We start from the raw sequence: 23,778 nt of genomic DNA on the forward strand, positions 1-23,778 counted from the left end.
GTGAACGACGGCGCCCTGCAAGGGAATCAATGGCTGAGACTGACGGGTGCATGGAACGAAAAGAGAGACTGAAGCCGCGGAAACCAGGAGGGTAGCCTTGGAATCACGTGAGGGCCGACAAGAAAACAGGAGGGGATCGTACCGAAGAGCGAACTCAAGGCGACGCAGGATACGAGGGAGTTGAGTAACTTTGAGCGAATGGGAAATACTTCCAAATTCAGTTTTTTAAACTCAATGCCCAGATACGTTTTTCGATAGGATCGCCCTCTCAACCGTCCGGAGCTTGTCGCATAGCCCCTCGCTGAGAGCTCCTGTCTCGAGCGAGGTCCTGGTGGCCTCGCGGAGACGGCTGCGTCTGGCACATCGCTAGTAGCGGAAACGGTGTAGCAGATGGGAGGATAGGCATCTGTTACCGTAGTCTATGCGGACACCGGCACTTCCCGTGTTAGGCGGTTAAGAGCCTTTATACTTTCTGAGAGCTGTGCTATGCGTAACCCTTTCTCACTAAACCGACAGTTTCAAGCGGAGACGCCCCGCTGCGCACGGCACCGAGAACGACAACGGTTTCGGTTCGTAGCCTATGAGAAACGTGAGGCCGGTAAACGCCTCACGCATGAGTTTCCTCGCAGACTTATTAGACATGCAGATGTGTGACTTCGGATCCAATGCGTGGAGCCCACCAGTTGAGGCAAGCGATTTCTCTTCCTTTTCACTTGCATCATGACTACACGTGCTTTACGTCTTTACGGGGAGACTCGAGGGGTAACTTCGAGCCGTGCTACTTCGCTGCCAACGCTACGACCAGCAGCAACACGCACATAGCGGAGGAGAGGGGGGGGGGGGGGGGGAGTGCGCACTGATGCATGCCTGTCAGCACTGTCGTTATGGAGCGCGGAGAAGAGTGGTGGGGGACCCTGAGGGGGGGGGGGGACAGGCGTCAGCGGATCCGCGTAAAACTAGCAATCTCTCCTCGAGCGCAGTAAATAGATGTCGTGTGCGATTTTTGCTACTCGAGGCGGCCGCAGCGTGTACAAGCCAAGTGGAACATGCGTTATTGCAGATTGGCGAGATTAAAGCGATGTACTGCTTCAACGCAGACCAGTGTTACTGGCGAGTTGCCAGCGGAACAGCAGACAGGACTCGAGGCTTTCTGAGGCGCGGGCGAGATATGGGAGGCGTTTAATGCACTCTCGAAGCTCTTGGGAATGCCATTTCCCGTGGCGAAGCTGTGGGCGAACGTCGGGGAACATACTTCAAGGGTCGGCTCTGGATATAGGGGCTCAGGTGCAGGGGATACGTCAAGAGTGAAACACTAGGCAAAGAAGCGATGCGTCTTCCACGGCGTCTTGCGTGTGTTGGTGCTTGTCTCACGGATGGATGCTCGCTCAGCAATCGCGACCGCTTCTTCCCCGTTCCGAGAAACAGCCATTCCGTCGCTGCACACACGTCGCTGAGCGATCGGTGCCAGCGCTTTGGGGACCGTTCGCGTACCTAACTGGACCAAGCGAGATTCACAGTGTAGTTGCTCCAGCTGGTGAGCTTCTTCCATCTATACCTAGAATTCTATAGGACCAGAAGAGGAGCGCTTTCCTTGATGCAAGGCAGATGCCTGCTGCGGCGAGTTGTGTACTGAAATGAGCAGCCACGATGTGGCGCGCCAGTTGAGGCGGCTCCCTAGCTCAAAGAGAGAGTAGCGGGTCTGTCGGGATACAGAGATACGCCGACTTCTCTGGAGAAACGCAACCGTCTCACCTCTGCGTCCCCCACGCTCCCCCCGCGCCCCACGAAGGTTTGGTTCCCACGCAAGTGATGCCCGCTATGGCGTTATCGAAGCACTAGGCCAGGGTACCAGGCACCACCACAGTGTGTAGGGACGTAGACTCGGCGAGCACCGCCGTTTTCACTTGAGGCGGTTGATTTTCAGCTCATAGACTCTTCGTTTCTATGAACCAAGACATGCACCCGGCTTCGTCCCGGGTACGAGGAAGCACCGTACAAAAGGATGCATGGAAATCTCCGTATTTTTTTGATGCATCGCCGGGTGTCTGATGTACAGTTCCCGAGGCAGTGCGGGTCTACTGTACCCTCTTCGTCTTGAATCTACCTCATACTTGTTCCCTAGCATCCTCTTGTGTGCGCATGTTTTGTTACGGCGAGCCTTTATGCCCCGTTTCTTTTCTCGGTTGCCTGCATGGACTTCAGCTGCATGCGCAGTCTTTTTCGCGGGCGACGCGCAAAGAGAGCCTTTTGGGTGCGCGTCGCGTCCGCCGCTTTGTCCTGTGCACTTCTTTTTGACGCTGGGACCCCAGCGCCGACGAGACGGGGGAACTCGTCTCTTTTCGTTCTTTGCGTGGTTTCCTCCGCCGCCCTCTTTCTCACCGCGACGGAAGGGTCTTTCCGCTCGTCGTCGGCCGGCACCCCCTCTGCTGCTACCGGGACCGAACGCAACCGACCAGGGCCGCCAGCCGACTGCTCCTGCAGTATTTTTTCTCAAACATTACATCAAGCTTCTTCCGCCTTCGTCCTTTAGTGAGGGATTTGCTCGTTTTCAGGCGCATCCTCCGTGGGCGGGACTTCCTCTTCTACACTCGCCTCCCTCGGCTTCGGCGCTGTTCGGCGCGAGAGGGGAGGCTGGGAGAGGTGTCGCTCAGAGGCCGCAGAGGACGCGATTAAAGCACCGATTCCGTGGGAGACCCACAACAAACGCCACACTTCCGTCTACGCAGATAACACAGGATCCAGGATCCTGCTGGCCGTTTCACTTGCCCCGGCGCTCGAGCGGAAAATGACATCAGAGACAGCGATCGGCACCCGAGGGCTCCAAATGCAAAAACACGGATGTATTTTGTCCATCTAGACACGTGCATGTGCAGTGAGAAATCACACCCTCAGCCTGCAGCCTTGATGCGCCGACAGGTGCGGCCCTGCGGTTTCGACTGTCGCGCCCGAACTAGCCGAGCAAGCGGAGCAGCCGAATAGAGACCTTTTACGCACGTTTTTCGCAAGATACAGACTTCAGGGGTCTGAGTGGCGGGGAAACGCCCTTTACATGACCCTCGTTCGCTGCGTTGAGAACAGAAGAAACGAGAGTTGTTCGGTCTTCGTTCACCCCTCTGTTTCTCCGCATCTAACCGAGCCTCTCGCGGCACCCCCTTTTTCCTGTCCACTTGTCTGGAGCAGGCGTGTTCTCTCGCAGTGGAAAATACGAGGCGGCGACGACTCTTGGCACCAGGCCCTTCCCGCCTGCCCTTCTCCACGGTCTCTCTCTTGTCTCCGCTGTGAGGGCACCTGCTCACACGGTGTCGCGCTGCGTGTGCGCTGGTCTTCTCCACCGTGAGGTGCGCGCTTCTTTCCCCTCTGTGCCCTTCTAGCGTTGTCCTCCGTGAATCAAAGTTGTCCTCGCGTCCCCTCGGCTGCCCTACTCAGCTTTCCCCTTTTCACTGGTCGTGTCGCCTTCCCAAACCCTCTTGTTTGTCTTCCCAGCGCCTCCTCCCGCTGGCCTTGCTTCAGAGAAGGAGCGACGGCAGCAAAATCCCCCATTTACTCTTTCTGCGCTTGCCAGCCACTTTCAGTGTCTCCTATGCGAGCATAGACCATGGCGAGCGACAACACCCACCACGGGCCGTCTCCCTCCTCGCGTTCGCGCGGGGGCCCTCCCCCCACTCTCCTTCCTTCGTCTTCTTTGATCCCTCCTTCCTTCACGCCACATCCGGCTCGCGGCGGATCGGTTCTTTTCGGGGCCCCGTCTGTGGCTTTTTACCCGCCCTCTGGCCCGCTGCCTTCTTCCTTTTCGCTGCCTCCTCACGGGTCTCTCCTGCTGCCGCCGTCGTCGTCTCCGCCGCTTCCCGCGTTCGCGAACGTGGGGGGCGAGGGCCCCGAATGCCCGCCGCCCCTCGGTGTCCCCTGCGGGGCGCGGACGGGCCCGCCGCCCCCGTGTGGGGTGTCGCTGCCTCCCATCCCGCCGGGCGCGTCCTCCTTCGCGCCGTCGTCGTCGTTCCCCGTTTATCTGCCGCCGCACGCCGCCCAAGGCGCGCCGCCGTTCGCTGTGCCCGAGCGCAGAGAGGACGAACGCGCAAGCGTCTCTGCGTCGCCGCCACACTCCGGGCGCGCTGGGTCGGGCTCCAGGCCGGACGGCAACTCCTACATGTTTCCGGCCTTCCCGCACTCTGCCGGGCTCGCCCCGCCGTTCGCGGACGCAGACGACTCGAACGCGCGCAGGCCACGCGAAGAGAGCCGCAGCCACGGAGACGAGAGACTGCGCGAAGGGGACGGCGTGCGAGAGGCGCGGCGCAGAGACGAAGGCAAAGAGCGCGACGGTCACTCCCTCGGCCGTGAGCGAGACCGCACGCAGCGAGGCGGCAGGACCGCAGGCCGCAGAGAGGGAGGCAGGACGCCGCGACAGGACGGCGGCAGCGGGCATGGCGACGCCAGCCTCGCCGAGGCAGCGAGGGACGACTGGGGCGGAGGAGCCAGGAGCAGAAGAGACGAACAGAGGGAGCACGGCCCCCGCAGAGGCGCCCTCTCGTGTGACACGTTCCCCAGTGAGGGAAGAGAGGACAAACGTGGGCGAGACGAAGATGACAAAAGCCCCAGCGCCTGGGCGGGACGTGGTGTGTCCGCGTCTGTGAGCAAGCGACCCAAGTCGCAGTACGAAGCGAATCCTGAGGCGGGCCTGCTGGCCGCTGCTCCCCCGTACGCCCTGGCAGGGGCCCTGCCCTACGGCGGCGCCCCGCACGTGGCGCCCTTTCCTTTCTTCCGAGGAGGCGAACAAGGCGTCGAGATGCAGATGGGAGCTGCTGCGCATGGCGGCGGGGGGCCTAGTGGGCGCGGCGAGCGAGAGAGAGAGGGCGAGGAGGGACGCGGCGGAATGTCTGGAGACGCAAAGCGCACGGGGGAAGGCCTTGGTCGGTTTCACCCAGGTAGCCGCAACCGAGCGGACTCTCCGTCACAGCGCGACGGCCGAAGGCCTTCTCTGTCTCCGGCGCGCGGGAGCCGGGGCTGCGACCGAAGTGCAGCAGCCTTCTCATCGTCGGGAAGATGGGGAGAGGGCGGGCAGGGCCGCTCTGCCTCGCGCGACCGCGGCGGCGGCCGAGGGCGTCGCGGAGGAGCCGGCCTAGAGAGAGGACAGAGACGAAGGGGTAGGGACCTGCCACCGGGCTCTGAGTCACACCGCAGGCGCCGAAGCAGCGAAACCTCGACCAGCTCGGGGTCTCGGTACCGACGGGGGAGCCCGTCGATTCAGCGGCCTCAACCCGATGACGAGGGTAGGTCGCCTTCAGCGGCTGCGCAGAGGACCTGGGGGGGCGAAGACCGCAGGCGGAGCGACGACGGGCGACGTGAACACCTGCGAAGAGAAAGCTGTGGATCTTCGATTTCGCCGTCGCTCTCCCTAGAACGCGAGGACGGAAACGAAGCTCCGATGCCTGCGACCGCGGCTCCGGCTGCGGGAGCCGTGTTTCCTGGAAATGGCATGCCTGGGGCGCCGCCGTCGTTTCCCCCTTCGTCGCCTTTCCCGGCAAATTCTCCCGCTGGGTCTCTCCCTCTCATCCCGTCGTCGCTGCCCCCCCCGTCCGCCCCCCCTCTTGGGGCGCTTGCGACTGCGTCGCCTCACGGACCCTCCTTTCCGCCGCCGGCCTTTTTCCCGTTCGGAGATGCTCGCGCGCCGCCGGCACCCCAAGAGCCGAGCGAAGAGGACGCCGGGCGCGAGGAGAGACGCGGCGTCCGGCGCAGAGACGCGGGGGGCGTCGGCATGCGGGGGAAGCAGCGCGTCTCGGGCGCGGTGGAGGGCGACAGAGACCGCGGAGAAGGCGACGACCGCGACGGCGACCCCCATCCCCGCACACAGGCCTCTTCTGTGGGTGGCGACGGAGCGAAGCCCAGGGGCTCGGAAGACGGGAAGGCGCGGGCCCCCAGGGCGCCACAAGATGTGCCCTTCTTCGACCTCTGGGTTCCCACGACCTTCCACCCGTCGTGCACCGAGCGCGTGCGCCTCGTCCTCGGGCCGAAAGGCCGGACGCACAAGGAGATGGAGCAACTCGCCAGAATGCGAATCCAAATCTACGGAAAGGAAATGATCAGAAGCACGCGCAGACACGGATACGACGCCTTCCGGTAGGCAAATTGACGCGAAAAAGGGGGGCGGGGCAGAGAGAGCAGCCGTCCTCCGACTCGGTATCGCTGAAAAGCGGGACGCTGCGTGAAATGTGGTGTAGTCCTCAAAGCCAGCGGTGGTCGTCCTTGCGCCACACTGCGGGCCTTGCGCCGTCGGTCTGGCGTTCTCGATGAGGTCCAGCCGCCGCTTGTGAGCTAGACCGTCGATGAGCTGCCGCCTTATCCTGTCGCCCCCACTGAGTTGCAGCTTTAGAGGGGCATCGTCCTTGCTGGTTAGTCGCCTTCTTTCATGACTTTTTTTGCGGGGATCACAGTTTCGCCAGTACAGGCAGCCGCTTTCCGTGGCCATAGACTTGTAGTGGACCCTTTCTGCGCCTCCGTGTTCCGCTTTCCGACCCGTTCAGTGCGAAGCATCTGCACGCCGTCGTTTTGCTCTTCGTTTTTCAGAGACAATCAACCCCTCCATTTGGTCGTGACCTTTGACCGCATGCGGCGCGAGGCGCAGAGCGCGGAAACAGCGCAGCGCGCACAAGAAGTTTTGAAGTCGTTTCTGGAGCAGCTCGTGGAGCGCACATGGCCGCGGGAAGAGCCGCGGAGACCCGAGTCGTTTTATGACCGGCAGGTTTCTTTGGGGCCCTCGACCGGGCTTCTGGTCTACGTGCACCCGCTGGGGCTGTACGACGAGCCTCCACCGAAGGAGCTCCAAGGCTGCCTGGTTTACAAGCCGAATCTCCTTCCGGTGCCTCTGCTGCAGGCTCCGCCGGCGTTCGCGGGGACGCCTCCCCTTCCAGGCGTGCCCGAGGGCCTGCACCCTGCGCCGGGTGGAGCTGTCCCTCCGGCGGCAAGCGACGAAGAGGCGAAAAAGTGTCTCTGGGGCACGGACTTCTCGGGGCGCATCTTCGGGCAGGGCTTCATGCCGAGAGAGGCGGACGGCGACACAAATGGCGACAACGAGGGTGAGAGAGACAGCGGCGATGGACTCCGAAGATAGACGCCGAACGGTTGGGGACTCGACGCACTTCAGTTTTTCTGTGCGATTCTAATTGACTAGCAAGGCCACTGGCGGCACCGTGTCTCTCGGCACGTCTTCACCAAGTTGACATAATCCTGAGTATTTCCCGGTTCTTCCAAAAATGTGTCTGCCCTGCCACGGCATTTCGAGATGGGAGGAGGTTGAAGAAACGGGGGCGACATGCGTTCCTCGCGGGTTTTTTTTGTTTCGTCTCCTTGTGAAATTCGCTGATTCGAATAGAGGGATCGTGGCGTTCTTGCCTTATTCGCTGCTCCTTTCTGCGGCAATTCCTCTCCTCTGTATTCTCGTTCCCTCCCTTTTTGAGAGTTGAATGACTTTGCGCTCGATGCAGGGGTCGTTTCCTGTTGCTGTATGTCTTTTCAGTTGCTCTGTTCGAGGGGGACCCGACGCTTTTGCTGGACTGCACGCCGCCCCTATGTCTCCTCCTGCTGACGCTGCAGTCACTGCATGCGCTGCTCGCGGAGGAGGGCGCGCAGAGCCTGAGTGTGTTGCCGACAGTGTTTGAAGACAAATGGGGCGTGCGGCTGCTGCACAGCCGCGAAGACTTCCAAGTGGCGGGCATCAACCCGTCCAAGCGGACTCAGGACATTGCGCGCGTGGTAGACAAGCCGACGGGCGATGACGGCTACGGCGGCCTGCTTTCCTTCGTGCAAGAATTCCCCGAGGTCTTTGAACTGGTGAGAGACGTGGGCCAGTCCGGAGAACCGGGCGGAAGGCGACGCGAAGGAGCCGACGCAGAGGATCGAAGAGAAAGCGCTGCGCTCAAAGTCCGCGCGCGGGAAGTCCCCGATTTTGCGCGAATCGCAAACAAATTCAAAACGACGAACCCCTGGCTAGAAAGAGGAGGTTAAACACCCCGTGCGGGGCGGCGAAAGACAGGCGTTCTCGCGGGATGGAAGTCCAAGTCTTCAGCGAAAAAGCCACTAGCTGCGCACGCGTGTGCGCACCACATATATACAAATCTATGCACCTACTCGTGTTTATGCGTATATATCCATGCATTCATTTGACCGCGGTGGGTCATCTTTCGTGTCTCCAATGAGGCAAGTGTTTGTGCTGTTTGCTCTGGTCTCTTGGCGGCGGAGACTCAGTTTTTTTCTTCAAAGGAGAGAGTGGTATGGCTTCACAGGACGGCTGTGCAATGAGACTGATAGAACCGCCTGTCGTTTGACGACAGCCATTCCCTCGCGATTTCTTTTCGGGGAACGTTGCTTGCGCCTCTCGCTTTTCTGCGTGTGTCTTGTCTAGCGCTGCCGGGAGCGGCCTCTGATATCCTCTCTGCCTTGCGCAGGCAACTAATTTTCGATTCAAAAATTCTTTAGTCCTTTTAAGCATCACTGGAGACCTGATACAGCATCAGGATAAGACGAGCCGATACCTCCAAATCAAACCATCTTCACCTTGCTCCATTCAAATGCAATTTAAAATACAGTATTATTCTGCTTCCTCCTTATGCATATGTGTGCATATCGGAACCTTGTTACTAGTGATTTAGCAGTGCACGCCTGCCAAATCTGTCGATATCAGTTCATCTGCGTATCTCTGTTCGCCTTTCTCTGTGAAGATCGAACACACGTCTGGGCTCGGTGGGGACCCCGCCGCAGTCTTCTCTCTTCACATGAGGTCCTGCCCTCCGTCGTTCGTGACGTGTCCAAGCCGGTTCCATCTGTGTCTATTGACTGGCATTTCCTCCCTCCCACTCTGTCTCTCGGCCTTTTCGCCTGAGCCGGATTCTCGAACGCGAGTGAAAACCTGAAGGCTACTGCACAGCGCTCCTCATGCTGTCAGGCTGGAGCGACCAGAACACTTCTTCCTCAGCGGCACCGTGTGGCTGAATCATTTACACGCAAAGGGAGACGAAGAGGAAAGCCTTCGTGTTCCTGCGGGGTGTTTGCGCGCCCTGGTAAATCAGAAGAAGCGACGGTCGAGCCCAGGCTCTCCACGCTCGGCGTTTGCTGAGCTAGGCGATTTACTGTACAGTAAAGCTGTGCTTCGTGGTACTAGCCAGGCCCACAGAGGACGATTCGAATGTGGATCCGAGAAACAGGAATGCAGGCTGTGAGCAGGCTGTTTTGGCTCAAAACGCTTCAAGGCATGAGCTACCTCCAGCCGAGCAAAGACTGGGGGTAAGTGGTTCACCCAACGTTCGTTTGATTTCCACTGCGCACGAGAAAACATAGGTTGTGTCTCGCCAGTTCTACAATGAGCTGGGAAATGTACGAGGACGGCGTTCAAGCGCCAATGGAGGCAGGTTATCTGAATATACATTTACATACTCAAATTTTTGTATGTGCACTGACCGGGCCCCCATCCGAATCCACTAACGGTCGCGGCCGCAGCTAGAATGCTCATAAACGCCAGATCGGATCTTCGCACGTGAAAGCAGTTTGTCCAGTGAGAGCTCTGCACACTCGACCCTGCTGGAGAAGGAGAGGCAGGTATCACGGCGTGTACGGTGCATCGCTGCACACCTGTATATATATGTATATGCATTTGTGTGAATAAATGAAAGTATATGTGTAATCCATGTTGATTCGCCACTGGACTATGTCGACTGTCCGTGCAGCCAAACTTAAAGGGAGCTTGTGCGAGCATTCATTCGTCTTCCACCACAGAAGCAAACGGCACATGCACCCAATCCTACATGATTCAAACAGGAGCATGAAAGTACGCGCTTGCTCATTACATGCCGCCTCTGCTTGAACATGGATACACATATACTTGCATCTATAGACGCATAGGCTGCATGTGTGCCTCTGTATACTCCCGGCGTTGCTCGTTCCTGACACGAGGCACTCGCGGGCTGCCGACAAGGCGAAGGAGAAGCGTCTACCGACGGTTGTGGATGAGCATGCGGTCAGTCGTCAGTTTGCAGCACGAGGGCGACCCCTGAGAGAATCCACAGTGAAGGGTGCTCCTTCGTGTGGAGCGTCGCGTCGAAGACCCAGCCTTCCCCCATGGCATTTCTTCTGTTTTGCGTCGCGTAGACGGGCGTCTTCAGAGTGTATCGCAGATTCAATTTGTGCGTCTCCGCGGGGGTGACTTGAATCAGGGGCATCTCCATCGTCAGTTCCTTCGGCGCCTGGCGGGCGAGCCGCCCCTCCTCGATTTCCCACCGCGCACCCTACGTGGAGACACCACAAACAGAGACCGACGCAGCAGAGCTCCAGGTCAGAAAAGCCTTCAAGAAAACGTGCTCATTCGATGCTTCATTCCAACGCGGCAGCGTGTCAAAGGAGGGACACAGTCGAGCAGCGTTGACGATTTGCGGAGAAAGGTCCGTAGGAAAACAGAGGCTGCAGAGTTCTGCAAAGATCAGTGTTTTGCCACAAGAATACTCGCCGCCAGGAAAAGAAATCGAAAACCAGTTGGTTGGGGACAGGCCCACATACGCACGCAGCATGAGCTTGAAAGACAGGCTCAGATGCGTAGTTCTTCGTCTCTGCATCGGGGCGAGGGGCCTCGTGCTGTGTCTCGACTTGAAGACTGGTGGTGGTTGCGAACGTATATACATACGTATACGTGTTTCATTCGGTCTCCGCAGAGAGTGCGCCCGCAAGAGGACGGGCACAGCGTGGCTTCTACTCCACACACAGCAGTGCGTTTTTCTGTCGTCTGGGCTGACCTCGAGGTAAAGCCCGCTGAGGTAAGTCCCGTGATCGAGCTTTCGGGGAATTTGGTCGGGCGATGTGAACTTGGTGACGTGAGTGAGCAGCGTCGACTTGTCCAGCGACCAGCCGCGTTTGCGGCACGTCGCCTGAATCAGCGCCGTGAGGAGGGCGTCAGGCACTTGGAGACCGCTCAACCAGAAGCTCCATGGCTCTCCCTGAGCAAAGCAACGCACCGAGCCACGGGCTGGCGCTGGAAAGCGACACAAATCAAGGGGAGCCTCAAACGCCGCACCAGACTCCCAGGCGCGCGCGCAGAGCCCTCAGGTGCCCCTAGCGGCCTACGTGGAAGACCGGGAAAGGAAACCCCAAACATGGAGAAATCAACGGAGCCCAGCGCGAGGGGTGCTGCGGTGCAAAGAAAGAGGAAAAAACCACTAGTCGTCTCTTCTGCCTCCTTTCAGAGTGCGTTCGCGAAGTTATCCACGTTGTTGCACCTTCTCGATCCAACTTTTGTACTGCTCGTAGCGCCGCAGGAAGTGCGCGATCCACGACCCCAGAGGCTTCAGACTGGCCGGGGCCAGCCGCGCCCACCGGCTGGGCAGAAACCCAGTGACGAGGGCATTGGCAAGTTCTTCGAGCTCCGCGGAGAGGCCGATTTCGCCTCTTAGCGACCGCCGGAGGTCGTTTAGACTCGCCCGCATGTTGTCCACCAAAACGTTGAATCTCTCGATCTCCTACATGAAAAATACCCGAGGCCAGGACGCAACACCGTGAAGACAAAGATAGCGACTCCACTCGGGTAAGATCTTTCGCAGAACACGCACTAAAACAGAGCATGGAAGGCGACAGCTCAGTGCAGAAATCGGCGGGCTGGACGGTAGAAGCATAATATCTTCATGGAGGGAGAAAAAATGAACTGGCAGGAACCCCCTCTCCAATCTTTCATCCGTGTCCCCTGTGAGAGTGAGAAAGCTACATCAGATGCATTGCCAGAAGATCTGGAGACCTTACTGGTAGAGCTTGGGTTACGCCTTACTTGATTGAGGACAACTTCGGTGGGGGTATATGCACCGTCGGCCTTTTCGAAAGCCAACTCGTCGAAACTGATTTTCTCTTCGATGCCTCTGGCGACCGCGTCGATGTGATCTTCGCGCATGGCGCCCCCAGCAGAACTAATGCTCCCAGAAAAATTCATTTTCAGAATGCCTTCCCAGAGCTTTTTCGCGGCGTCTACGAAGTAGCCAATCTCGGCGTTGCCGTGGAGACCAAACACTTCTGGCGTGTTAAACAGAGGGAGCTCCTGAACAGACACCAGCCCCGCACATGCAGAGCGAAGTGACGCAAAAAAGGAAAACCTAATCCGGAATAACGACCAGACTCGACAGCAAACAAGTCAAAGCTAAGGATGAGCCCCCCGAGCAAAATATCAGTTGTGCGACCTCGTGTGCGTTCGGACCCTCCAGCGAACAATAAACCTGTCGCCAGAAACGCGCACACGCGTACCAGCCTCCATATGCAATACATATATGTATATGGATATGTATACATATAGATATATATGTGAAGAATAGGCGAGCATCTATGGACGTTGACTTTCATAAAAGATATGTGCAAATATATATACATATATATGCAGAGTGCGCTTCCTGGACCAGGAGATTTGCTTCTGTATCTAGGCACTACATGCACACATATGTGTGTGTGGACTGCGAATGTGGAGGCACGTCGAATCCACGCGGAGTGTCTCGACTGCAGACCGTCGCCTCGCCACAGGCGTTGCGACGGCGACGGCGCTGCGCTCGAAGAGAAGCCACGAAGCGCGCGAAGGTACTCCGCATCCTGGCCTCTCTCTCTCCACCGAGGGGCGGAGTCTGTTTTTTTTCGGTGGCGGCCCGCAGGCCGCGGCGTTTACCTTGATGTAGTCCTGGTAGGAGGCGAGAGGCCCGCTGGGAGGTACTGCGTAGTCGAATCCGCTCTGGCAAAAGTAAAAGGGCTGGAAGGCGTCAAAGATGAACTCGCCCATGTACTCCTCCAGGTAGGTGATGAGGACGCGTCTGTCGTAGTCGTCAGTCACCCGCCCGCCGTACATGGCTTCGCCGATGAGGTAGCGCGGGGTGCTCCAGGGAACTGCGTCTTCGTTCAGCAGCGACTTGTCAAGGTACATCGCGACCAGTCGACGCGAAATCGATAGATCTGCCTCGTTGAAGTCATAGGGCACGTTCCACCCGAGCTTCCCGTACTTGCGTCGCTCCTAAAGGTCGTGCACAAAGCGCGTTCACCATGGAAAAGGATACTGGCGGCGCGGGCAGGCCAGCTGAGCAGCGAACGGCGCCAGGCGTGTAACGGAAAGAGAGCTGCGAGTCTCAAAGCGGACTCGCGGCTGACTAAAGGCTTTCAGAAGAACTCAAATCGACTCGTGCGGGCTTGCAGGTGAGCCTCCGTGTTTGGTGAAGGACCTTGTAGTGTAGCTCACGAGCGCAGACCCCTGTCCGCACACCGCAGCCCTGCCGTTGCGGCGCAGACACCCGTGGCTCCCTCTGCGTACACGGAGCTGTGACGCACTTGTCCGCGGCTCTGCAGCTATCCGCAAGCCACGCCACGCATTGATCAATGCGCGCCTTCACCGACATACGCAAATATTCACATATATAGATTTATCTATATACATGTATGCCGACGATATACTGTGATGAATACGTGCCTACACACAGCGGATATGCACTCACACACGGCTCCACCACAGTTCCTGGGATCTCACTTGGACAACGGCGTGGAAGAAGGAGAGCACGTAGACGAGGGAGGGATATGCGGGGTGGCAGCTCTCGTGCAAGGATTCTTCTGTCAGCTTGGCGTACGAGCCTTGCATGTTCGGCCGCAGCCCGTCAGGAGGCTCTGTGACCACTTTCAGCGACCTCTGGAAAACCGCGATCAAAACAAGGAACGAGCGACGCAGCTATACTCTTCGAGAGCGGAAGACAACTTACATGAGTAGCACTGACTCCTTCATATATACATATACATACATACCTACATGCATGCATGTATAGAGGCACGTGCGCGGACATGTACGCAGGCGCCAGTCCACGTGCCCGTTTATCGAGATTATCAATCAACATAGCTAGGTATACTTTTTTATACACAGTCCAGGCTCAACAAATGTCCGCTTTTTGGCTGCCTGTCCGCGTGCTTCTCTCCATGAACACGAAGTCACAACAGCATGCACGTGAATTTTTTGCAGGTTGGAACGCCTTGGGAGGAAAAGGCGACTTGAGTCAGCGCAGAGCACGAACGGACCGCTGACCCGTTTTCGCACCTGGAGGATGCTTAGGGGGAACTCCTCAATCGGCTGTGTGGTCAACCAGAGCCGGAAGTCTTTGTGGGGCTTTTGGATTGCTAAACGCGACAGGACAACAGAGACGCGCATGCCTGCCTCGCCGCACATCTCGGCGGAGAAGATGTGACCCACGAGACGCCATGCGTTCGTCTACATCCGGGCAGAACGGCGTCAGCCGCTCTTGTGCTTTTCTCCCGGGAAACTCTCTGCGAGCGGAATCTGTCGTGACGGGTTTGTCTGCCTCTGTCCTTCCGCGGCCAACGCGCTCTGCGAGTTCATCCATCAGCTTATGCCCATGCACTTCACTATGTCTGCTTCCCGTGGCTTTCGCTTCACCGCCTCTAATGGTTAGTGACCGATGCTCGAGGATACAAAAGTCATGCAGCGGAGGGGACCTGCGCCCGCTGTGCGAAACCCTGCTGCGTTCGCGTCCTGCGGCTTCTCCTCTGGAGCGGACACGCGTCCCATTTGGTCTCACTTTCGAGGAATTTCGCGAGAGATTTGAGCCAGGAGGTCAGCAAGTGGCAATTCTGGAGCATGATCCAGTAGCCGCGCTGGTAGCCCTTTTCGATGTACTGCTGGGCAAGTGGCGCCATGCCCTGGCCTAGCGCGAGGCACCTGAACTTGTTCCCGACAAAGCCGCGGGCCTCAGCCAACTTGCACACGTCGCTCTGCGGGTCTGCGCCTGGAGAGAGAATCAGCACGATGGGGCACTGCTCCGACGACTGGGCAAAGATCTTGCTGTACCTGCAGAGCGAGGCAAGCCCTGAACGCGGAGCGAGGACTGAAGACCGCAAAAAAGTGAAAGAACTCGCCGTTCCCAGGACTGACTACCGAAGTCAAGGCCGACACTGCGCTCGCGAGAGGAAACAGCGAGCCAAGGAAGGAGGAATGAAACCCAGACAAGGGGAACGAGATGAAGAAAGCAGTCGAGACGCAAAGGGACTCTCAGCACGCCCGGCAGGAGTACGCCGACGAACTCGGCAGTGCACAGCTGCTCCTTGACTCATATACTTGACCTACACATATGTGTATACATCTATATATATGTTTGCTTGTAAGGGGGAGCAACACCACATTAAACTCTGGCGCAAACTAGCCTATGCCTCTCCGTACACACACGCAGAGCAATAGATGTGCGGGCGGGAAAACTGGGCTCTTTTTTCTGCGGATCTGCCGTTTTTCGTCGCCGCGGCCTCTTCTCACTGGAGACTGCAAGACTGGACGTAGTGGTCGTTGAGCCGCCAGGCGATGAATTTTTTCACCGCAGTAGGCACGCGGTCGACACGGAAAACGCGAATGACCAGCAGTTTCTGGAACGGAGTGAGACTCCTCCACATTTCTCCCGGCAGCGGCACAGACTCGAGAGCCTCGACGTCGTACCACTCCTTCCACGCCTGCAAGCGCCGAATCTCACAGAAAACAACGCCGAAACAGCTCTTGGAGCCTGACAGCAACGGTGAATGGCAACTAATCATGAATGTCTATCGCTGTGGGTGCATACGCCGCGTCGAGGACCGCAGGAACAATCCCTCGATATCTGAAGCAGTACACGGGAAAACGAAAGACAGAGGCTCCGGCGCATGGTTTCAAATACAGGAACGAACCGATTTACTCGTGCCAAACGTACACCCGTAGTCTATACTAGACGACAAGATGCAACACAGATATACAAAGAGGGTTAAGTACGTGTTCAGCTGCGTTTAGCTTTAGGGCAACGACGCCCTCCAAGGTCCTCTAGCGTGCGACAAGGGCCAACCAACATGCACCCTGCACGTATATTGTGAAGTCTTAATTGCGCAAGCTTAGCGGCCTACAGAGCTCTAGGCCAAGCATCGGCGCTCTCTTCTAGCCCATGGGCGTCCGCTGCGCACCCCCCCCCTCCATCCCTCCCTCCCTCCCGACTGCCTCTGTTCGATTCCTGGCGAGCGTTTCCTTTTCAGTTTCGCTTTTTCGCAGACTTGCCTCGCCCTCAGTTTTGATGCTTTCGACGATGCCCTTGAACGCGTCGTTCAGATCATCGAGCATGAGCAAGTCTTTCCAGCCGCTGTCCGGAATCCAGGCGAGGTGTGCCGGCTTCGCAGGGAGCTCGTCGAAGGAAGGATTTCCCATGAAAAAGAACTCGAGCTCCCGCCGATCTAGCGCCCCTTCCCCCTCCATGATCATCGTCGTCATGTGGAACGTGTACATCAGCTTCTGCCGCTCAAAGAGTCCTGAGAAGACGCACACAGGAGATGATGGCAGCAGAACAAACCGACAGCCCGCGTGAAGACCATGCACGCAAGCAATAGCCGCCATAGCCAAGACCCCCTCTTTCCAATGCACAGATGCTTATGCCGGAGATACGCAGATCCACACCTACCTATGTAAAACTATAGGGACTACCACTAGCTATCTAGCTATTGGTGGGTAGGGAGGAAGGCTGATCTGATGGGTACAGAAGAGCGCTCAAGAAGCTGTCGAATAATTTCACTTAGGTTGATGAGATGAGGAGAAGAGCGCGTCCCTAAAGCGAGGCTTGGTCGATCAAGACAGACTTGCCGGCTTGCGCGCGGATGCCACCTGACCGAGGGATGTGTCGGCATGCACTCATATGTATACATTCAACACGCATACATATATACATATATATATCTGTAAAGATGTAGAATTTGGTGGACAGAACCTCCCAGTTAAGCTTCACCGTCGAACCTATGGCAGGCTCCGTCGCCAAGCAGCGCCGTTCGTTAGCTCCGCTTTCGAGGCGCGCTAGCGTTTCGTTTTTTCCAGTCAGAAAGCTCGGAGGCGGGCGGACAGACCCAAGGCAGGTAGCATCCGCTGCGTATCGTTCCGGGGGGAAGCCCGAAAGGGCATCCCAGGGGCCGCACCTAGACAGACGTAGTCGTAGGAGAGCTGCGTGATTTTTTCTGTCACGTTCTTGAGCCTGTTTTCGAGGATACGATCAGGTCTGGCTTCGCGGAGCGCCGCGTGGAATATCGTCAAGTAGGACGCGAGGGAGTACTCGAGCATGCTTGAAATGTTCCGCAGGCCACTCATCGCAAAGTACATGATCGAGCCCCGCTTCGCCACGTTGTAGTACTCTTGACGAGACTGCACCAGCACACGACACAGCGCGCTTTGGCATGACAAACCATTTTAAGCTTGCGGCCGACTTGCCTGCACTCGCCTGTCTCGTGCGGAGCGGCACACGAAACAAGAGATAAACTCGGATACAATCCACCAGCCACAACCCGCGCCATCGAGCTTTCGCTGATCTGGCTGCACATGGGGGAGCATACGCCAGACAAATACAACTGAAGAAGAGCTATGCGCGAGAGGGTGCTGTCCTAGGTACAAATACCTACATGTGTCTACACTTGGCTCATGACGAGCGTGGTTTGATGCAGAGATACTGGTGCCTTCATAGAGACGTTGCCTAGCATTTAACCGAAGCGAAAGCCCTCGTGCTTCTGTTTGTCGGGGGGTGCTGACCTTCGCAGGAACATCGAACAGTTCGAGCTCAACCCTAAGCTGAGCTATAGCCTTTGATGTCTGTCCTCACGGATTTAGGTTCTCGGGATACCCTCTGACTATATATGTATATATATATATACATACAACTACTTACAGATACCTGTATGAATATATATATGAACTACCCGAACTACAGCACATGCATATGCAAGATTCGCCGAAATATTCGAACCTTCTGTGGCGGGCTCGTTTCGACTGACCTTGTCAATTTGAGTCGCAGTTTGCTTCGCCTCCTCGAGCGAGCACGTGATCTCCGTCGCCTTAGTTTTGGTCGTTTGAAGCGTCTGAATTAGGTCCTCGTTGTCAAGAATGCTGCCTTTGGACACTGCGAGCTCGTGGAGAATCACGTCTTCGAGGTGCTGAGACACCGAGCACAGACACGGCAAGCGAAATAGCGATGCAACCAGCCGGAAGCCGCTTTTTGCACTGTGCGACAGCCAGACACCTCGTACAAACGCGATCATGTATATGCTCTCATCCATGCATGAGATATGCAAATAGATATATCTCGTTACTTCGAGGTAAATCAACCTGCCATGAGATATCTGCGTGACTGCCCTGGGTTGCAACCCCCCTTGGAGACCCCGGTCGCCAGTGAAATTCACCTTCATCATTTGCTTGCCGTCACTCATTTTTTTCACCAACTCCTGTCGCTGTCTTTCCAGTTCAGGCAGCTCGAAGCCGACGACGTGTCCCAGCAGCTGCTCCGCCAGGCCCGACATGGTCACTGAGTAATTTATCACCGTCGTCTTCGCCATGACCTCGGGAGTGAAGCGCGGGTTCGCCAGCTTCGTTGTCAGGTACAGCACGAACGTCGGACTGCAGTCAATTTCTTTTCCTCCTGCGCGGCGGCGAGTGCACCAGAAGAGGCGCAAAAAAGAAAACAATCACAACTTCCGGGCTCGCGCATACACAAGTATATACATATATATATACACATACAGATATATATATATATATATATATATATATATATATATATATATATATATATATATATATATATATATATATATATCCATTCGGAGGCGCACATCTGGATGAGTCTTAACTCCGAGCAGTCCGGTTGCGAGTATCGGGGCACGATACCGAGTGCCAAATCCGAGCAAGGCAAAACAGAATTCCGTGCTCGCTCTCACATTTGTTCCCTATCACCGAGGAGCTCAGCGAACGTATACAAGCCTCGCAGACACACTGCTCAGTTACCTCCATATATATATATATATATATATATATATATACATATATATTATTTTTCGCTGGGCTCATAATGCCGGAGACCCATATATCTATTTATATCTGCATGCGCCGCGCATATGTCTTGAATTGCCTGCCTAGCCCTGCAGAGACGGAGTCTAATGTTCTATGTATATCTTTGTGCAGATTACATGCTAGACTTTGTATCACCTGAGCCACTGACGCTTTACACATCCAGCGCTTTGATCGCGAGGTGCATGCGCGCGGGCGTTCGTAAACGCGGGTTCCACCCGGGTATGCACGCGCCACAGACAACGAGCTCCCACGCCTGTGAGAAGCGTCTCTATCTGAGCGCTTCACAGAGGTGGGTGCGCTGCATGTTTCTACACATGCGCCTAAACAGGCGAGGATACATGTTATTAGATTCTTTCCGGAACGAGATATATACACCAAAACAACAAGAACAGATACTATCGTGGGCATAAAGCGTGCGCAAAAGAAAGCGGGCATACGCTCATCGAATAGATACACATACACATCATATTTCGGCGCGCGGGTAGGAGCCGCCACCAACTGAGGGCGCAATCCGCTAGATCAGCCGTTGCACAAACGAGATAGCTGATTTCATATAAGTGAATATACATGTATATATATATATATATATATATATATTAGATATACACATATGACAATGGAAACGTTTCTGTGGAAGCCCTGGAGTCTGTCTGGGCTGTGCAAAGTCGCGCACCTAGCATAATTTTTTCTGGGGCTTTTCTCTTGGAGCCTGCTGACTCGAGGACGGGGTCAATGAGCGGGTCAAGATCGTGTTCCACCCCTTCGAAGAGAAAGGGCTTCCCGTACTGCATCGCCAACTCGAGGAACTTCAAGTATTCGTCGGAGAAGGACTTGATGACGAGGCCGTTCGCTTTTTCGTGCCGCGTAATCCAGTTCACAGCCTAGAGGGAAAAGCAGGGGAAACCCATCGTGCCTGTATGCGCACACGTAGGCTCTCTCGGAGACGGGTCTATGCATGCATATAGAGCGCTTTCTTGCGGTTTATGCCCCTGCATGCGGAAGCATCTGCTGTGCGCCATGAGCACTTGCTGTGACGGGTTTGCCGGGAAAGTGGCGTCCTTGGTCGAGAAGGCCTTCAGCTTTTCGCTCTCCCTTAGACAGGCGCACACCTCCCGTCGACCTTACAAAAAGCGGCACGCAACTCCGCATTTGCTCGAATATCTTTTCGTTATCTCCCGCCCTTCCGCGCGCTCCCCGCGCGTCACCGCAGTGTGCTTTGGCTGCCGTGTTGTGCGCAGATGAAGAGAGACCTGTAAAACGTGCTGCAGCTCTCGAGTCCTCCAGCCAGGGCGAGAAGCAAGGGCGCCCGCCGCGTCGGCTCCACGACGAGACTGTGTGGAAGGCGTCTTAATATCTCGGCTCGCTGCCCGAAAGGCTGTGCGCGACCCTTGGACGCGAGCCCGTTCAAGCCGCTACACCGCCAGCTCCTCACCTGCATCTGCGGGTCAATGCACAGCGGCCACCGCAAGGCGCAGGTCGTCAGCAGGCCGTTCTGAATCGACATTTCGTCCCCTGGAAGGCCTTCCCCAGTCCACTTGGCTACTTCTGCGTCGCTCGTCAAGAGACGCTCCAGTCGGAAGTCCACGGCGCAGGGGATTTGCCGTCGCCGGACTTCATTTGCCCAGTGTTCGTACACCTGCGAAACGTGCAAGAGAATGCGGCGAGACGCAGTCCGCGCGGGATTTTTGACTTGGAACGTTGTGTAGGATGACCCGGCCTATAAAAGCTTCTGCGACATGCAGGTCAGAGTGAAACTGAAGTGCTGCTGCGAGGCAGAGTCTGTCGGCTGTCACCTATGAATCTCACACGCGCGGCCGTCACTGCCTGCTTGGCTCTGACGTCATGTAGCCCCCCGTGCTGGCTTAATCTTGAGGCAGGAGCGCCACATTCAACGCACAGTGCAGACCGCCGGTCGGATAGAACTGGGATGCCCGCATAGTGCTATATATTTACATAACTGCATCTACGTCTAGGCAGCTGTGCGCGCCCAGGTGCGCTAGCTGCATGCGAGTGAGAGATGAGCGTCCATTCCTTTGAGGCTGGCAGGCGGACTCGAGTCCAGGACCGGTCTCTAGAGATGAAGCCGCCACGGCTCGTCCCTGTACAGGACTAACGCGGGGCTGGACATGCCTACTCGATTGCATATATCAAACCGCACCCTCAGGCACGAGATCTGAAGAGCACTGCGGCGCGCACGCCAGTGATGGAGTGCGGTTTCGATCGCCTCGCGTGAGCCGCGGCTGAGCTGATTAGCCGCGCAGAGCCTCGCGTGTGAGATGGTTCCCGTCTCATTTTCTGCATTGGCTTCAGTATTTCGGTTTTCTCTTTTGTTGCACAGGAGCAGCTCGGGTCGCGCTCACCATTTGTTGTCTGAATTCAAAGGTGAAAGGCCCCGCGTAGGCGAGAAAGGCGCTTCCAGCAAGGCAGTTTCCGACGAGCTCCTCGCGCGTGTTGCCGCAGTTTTCGAGGTCCTGAGTCCAGCGCAGTCTCTCGGATTCGAGCCCCTCGATGAGTTGGCAGGCCGCCGTCAGCCGCCGCTCCATAAGTGCGGCTTCTGTCTGGATTTCTTGCAGCCTCGCCTCCTGTTCCTGCTGGTCGCTCTGCAGCCCGGCGATCTGCTCCTTGAGCTGCCTGAGCTCGAGCGTGATCTTCTCGAGTTCCCACTCCGCCTTGTCTTTCTTCAGCGACAGCTCCTCAACAAGCTTCCGCTTCGGCTCGACGCCCTTGGCGATGTGGTGGTAGTCGATCATCGCCTTCACCCACGTTAGCAGCCCGTTCCCAGCCTTTGAAATCTTCGCCATCTTGTCGCTCGTGAAGCTCTCCGGCTCCTTGTTGAAGTGCTCTGTAATCTTCTTCACCTGCTTGTCTACAAGGGACCGAGACAGCGGCGACGAGAAGCCGCAGCAAACCGCCACCCACTCATGCAGGGCCCTCGGGGGATAAGGCCCGATTCCACAAATTTGCAAGAACTGGAAAGAAGGAAAAACCTCCGACGAGAGGGCCGACCAGCCGGCGGATGCGGCACGCCAGGCGCTGATGGAAGGAGTCCGCTTGCTCTGCTCTCTCCGTCGCGCGGTCGCTTACCTGTAATCGTGTCCTTGGGGTACTCGATGAGGGATTTGAGGAAGTTGACGTCGTTCAGCATGGCCTTCGCGCCATTCCAACCTTCCGCTTCATTTTCCTTGCCCAGGGGCCTCAGCACCACCACGCACATGCAGACGTACATGACAGGCTTGGGCGGCGTGGCGAAGGCCTTGATTTCGGTGATGTCTTTCTTGTCTAAGTTCTCCAAGGCGCGAGCAGCCGCCTCTAAGGCGGGAATCGCCGCAGCGAGGGCCTCGTCCGCCGACTGCTTTTCTCGCGTTATGATTACTTGATCCTGAAAGCGCGGAAACGGTAATACCCCGAAAACCGCGGAGTGACCATCTAGTGGGGGCTGAGGGCTCGCGGCGTGCGGAGAGATATGTCGCTGAGCCTCCTGCAGACGAGCTTCCCCGCAAGATATCGTAATGCCGGCCTACAATGGCCTCATGCGCGCTCGGCTGTAGTCTTTCGGGCGCACGATTACACGCAAGCATGCATTTACTCCCGAAGCTCTATACACAGCTACCCAGTGGACATATATTCAGTTTGTACATCACGTGCATATGAATATATATAGGGTATATCCGTGTAGGCAGGTAGGGTCGGCTTCCCACACCGCTCGAAGAAACCCCGGTAGGGGAGTGAAAAGAGACTGAAATTTCAATCCGAAGAGCAATAAAAGGGTAACTGAACCAAACTGTTTGCCTGTTGAAGAAGGAACCGATAAGTTTTGATTTTTAAGCAAAAGACTAAACGAAAACTTGAACCCATAGTGAAAACGAGTTATTACACCCGTAATAGCGTTTGTATGTTACCAACAGCCCGATTGTATATAGTTTTTTGTAAAAGAGAAATTTATAGAATTTCTAAAGAAATATATAAAGACACAAGTATATGGTAATGGGACATTTAATTTAATAAAATGGGCTTTGAATCTGCTTTACAACATCCAGTCAATTTGAACCTAGAATATTTTCGTAGGTTTTTTTTCGTATCTCCACTTTTAGGAAAGAACCAATGTTCAAGATTAAACGTGTAATTTCTTGTTCATCTAGAAAACTAAGTATTTTAAAGAAAAATCAGTAGTAAAAAAGTTACACAATTACGACACGAATGCTTGCAAAAGAACAGACTCAATGCCAGATTTTCGTGACTTCGACCTTATTAGGATTTTTTGCCATACTTCGGAAATCTGTTGAGCGGCAGCCGTCGCCTCTTCCTGTCTGCGGCTGGCCTTCACGCTCTTCTCCTCGATGTCACTGATGAGATTTTCTACGTTTTGTCTTCTCTCGTCGACGACGGCCTTCTTCTCAGCCAACTCCTGATTCATGACTCTCACTGCCTCCGTTGCCTGCGCAGGAAACCCCGGCGTCCATACACTTGCGTGGGAAAATCCCGAGCGGAATGAAAAGACAGAAAAACGGCGTATAGAAAACGCCTCGAAGGAGAAGGACCACTTTCGTGACCTGGCCTGCGCCGCGGTGCGGCGGCAGCCCAGACACGCACATGCACGCCGAGCAAACACCGAATCAGTTAGCGGATCCACAGCTGAATATTACAAGCAGTTATATACGTATATGTCAGTTTGGATGGAGAGAAACAGGCTGGCAGTCGGCACGCTGATGGACAGATTGTCTGAGAGATGCATTCCTTGGCGTAAACACACATTGACTGCTGGATGAAGGATAGCTGCTTTGATTTGCTAAATAGCCAGTTATGCCTGCGACTCGCAAGTAAAATACATCAACGCGCTACCTAGTGCCTGCTTCGCTTGTTCGCGGCCAGGATGCGTATCCAGGGGATGACGCTGTGAGGGCTGT

The 23,778-nt window shown here is 56.2% G+C and overlaps 2 protein-coding genes across 2 annotated transcripts in view; one reads left to right on the forward strand and one right to left on the reverse strand.

Annotated features, from left to right (window-relative positions):
* Nucleotides 1–3,595: 3,595 nt before the first annotated feature.
* BESB_071370 (uncharacterized protein) lies at nucleotides 3,596–7,995 on the forward strand (the record flags this gene model as incomplete). Its single annotated transcript, XM_029365510.1, has 3 exons — nucleotides 3,596–6,111; nucleotides 6,559–7,067; nucleotides 7,508–7,995. 3 exons carry the CDS (start codon nucleotides 3,596–3,598, stop codon nucleotides 7,993–7,995), a joined length of 3,513 nt encoding a protein of 1,170 aa, XP_029217994.1.
* Nucleotides 7,996–10,001: 2,006 nt separating this feature from the next.
* BESB_071380 (dynein heavy chain family protein) overlaps nucleotides 10,002–23,778 on the reverse strand; it is a gene marked incomplete at both ends in the record, with an annotated part of 40,758 nt that continues 26,981 nt past the window's right edge. Inside the window, 18 exons of the mRNA XM_029365511.1 lie at nucleotides 10,002–10,268; nucleotides 10,770–10,970; nucleotides 11,250–11,489; nucleotides 11,792–12,055; nucleotides 12,668–13,006; nucleotides 13,514–13,669; nucleotides 14,069–14,148; nucleotides 14,568–14,836; nucleotides 15,296–15,486; nucleotides 16,055–16,302; nucleotides 16,957–17,179; nucleotides 17,803–17,961; nucleotides 18,208–18,443; nucleotides 19,548–19,755; nucleotides 20,307–20,510; nucleotides 21,235–21,740; nucleotides 21,959–22,253; nucleotides 23,142–23,309. Coding sequence (XP_029217995.1) covers nucleotides 10,002–10,268; nucleotides 10,770–10,970; nucleotides 11,250–11,489; nucleotides 11,792–12,055; nucleotides 12,668–13,006; nucleotides 13,514–13,669; nucleotides 14,069–14,148; nucleotides 14,568–14,836; nucleotides 15,296–15,486; nucleotides 16,055–16,302; nucleotides 16,957–17,179; nucleotides 17,803–17,961; nucleotides 18,208–18,443; nucleotides 19,548–19,755; nucleotides 20,307–20,510; nucleotides 21,235–21,740; nucleotides 21,959–22,253; nucleotides 23,142–23,309 — 4,254 coding nt within the window. The remainder of the gene's footprint in view (nucleotides 10,269–10,769; nucleotides 10,971–11,249; nucleotides 11,490–11,791; nucleotides 12,056–12,667; nucleotides 13,007–13,513; nucleotides 13,670–14,068; nucleotides 14,149–14,567; nucleotides 14,837–15,295; nucleotides 15,487–16,054; nucleotides 16,303–16,956; nucleotides 17,180–17,802; nucleotides 17,962–18,207; nucleotides 18,444–19,547; nucleotides 19,756–20,306; nucleotides 20,511–21,234; nucleotides 21,741–21,958; nucleotides 22,254–23,141; nucleotides 23,310–23,778) is intronic.

Source organism: Besnoitia besnoiti (genome assembly GCF_002563875.1).
Source record: "Besnoitia besnoiti strain Bb-Ger1 chromosome Unknown contig00007, whole genome shotgun sequence".
NCBI lineage: Eukaryota > Apicomplexa > Conoidasida > Eucoccidiorida > Sarcocystidae > Besnoitia > Besnoitia besnoiti.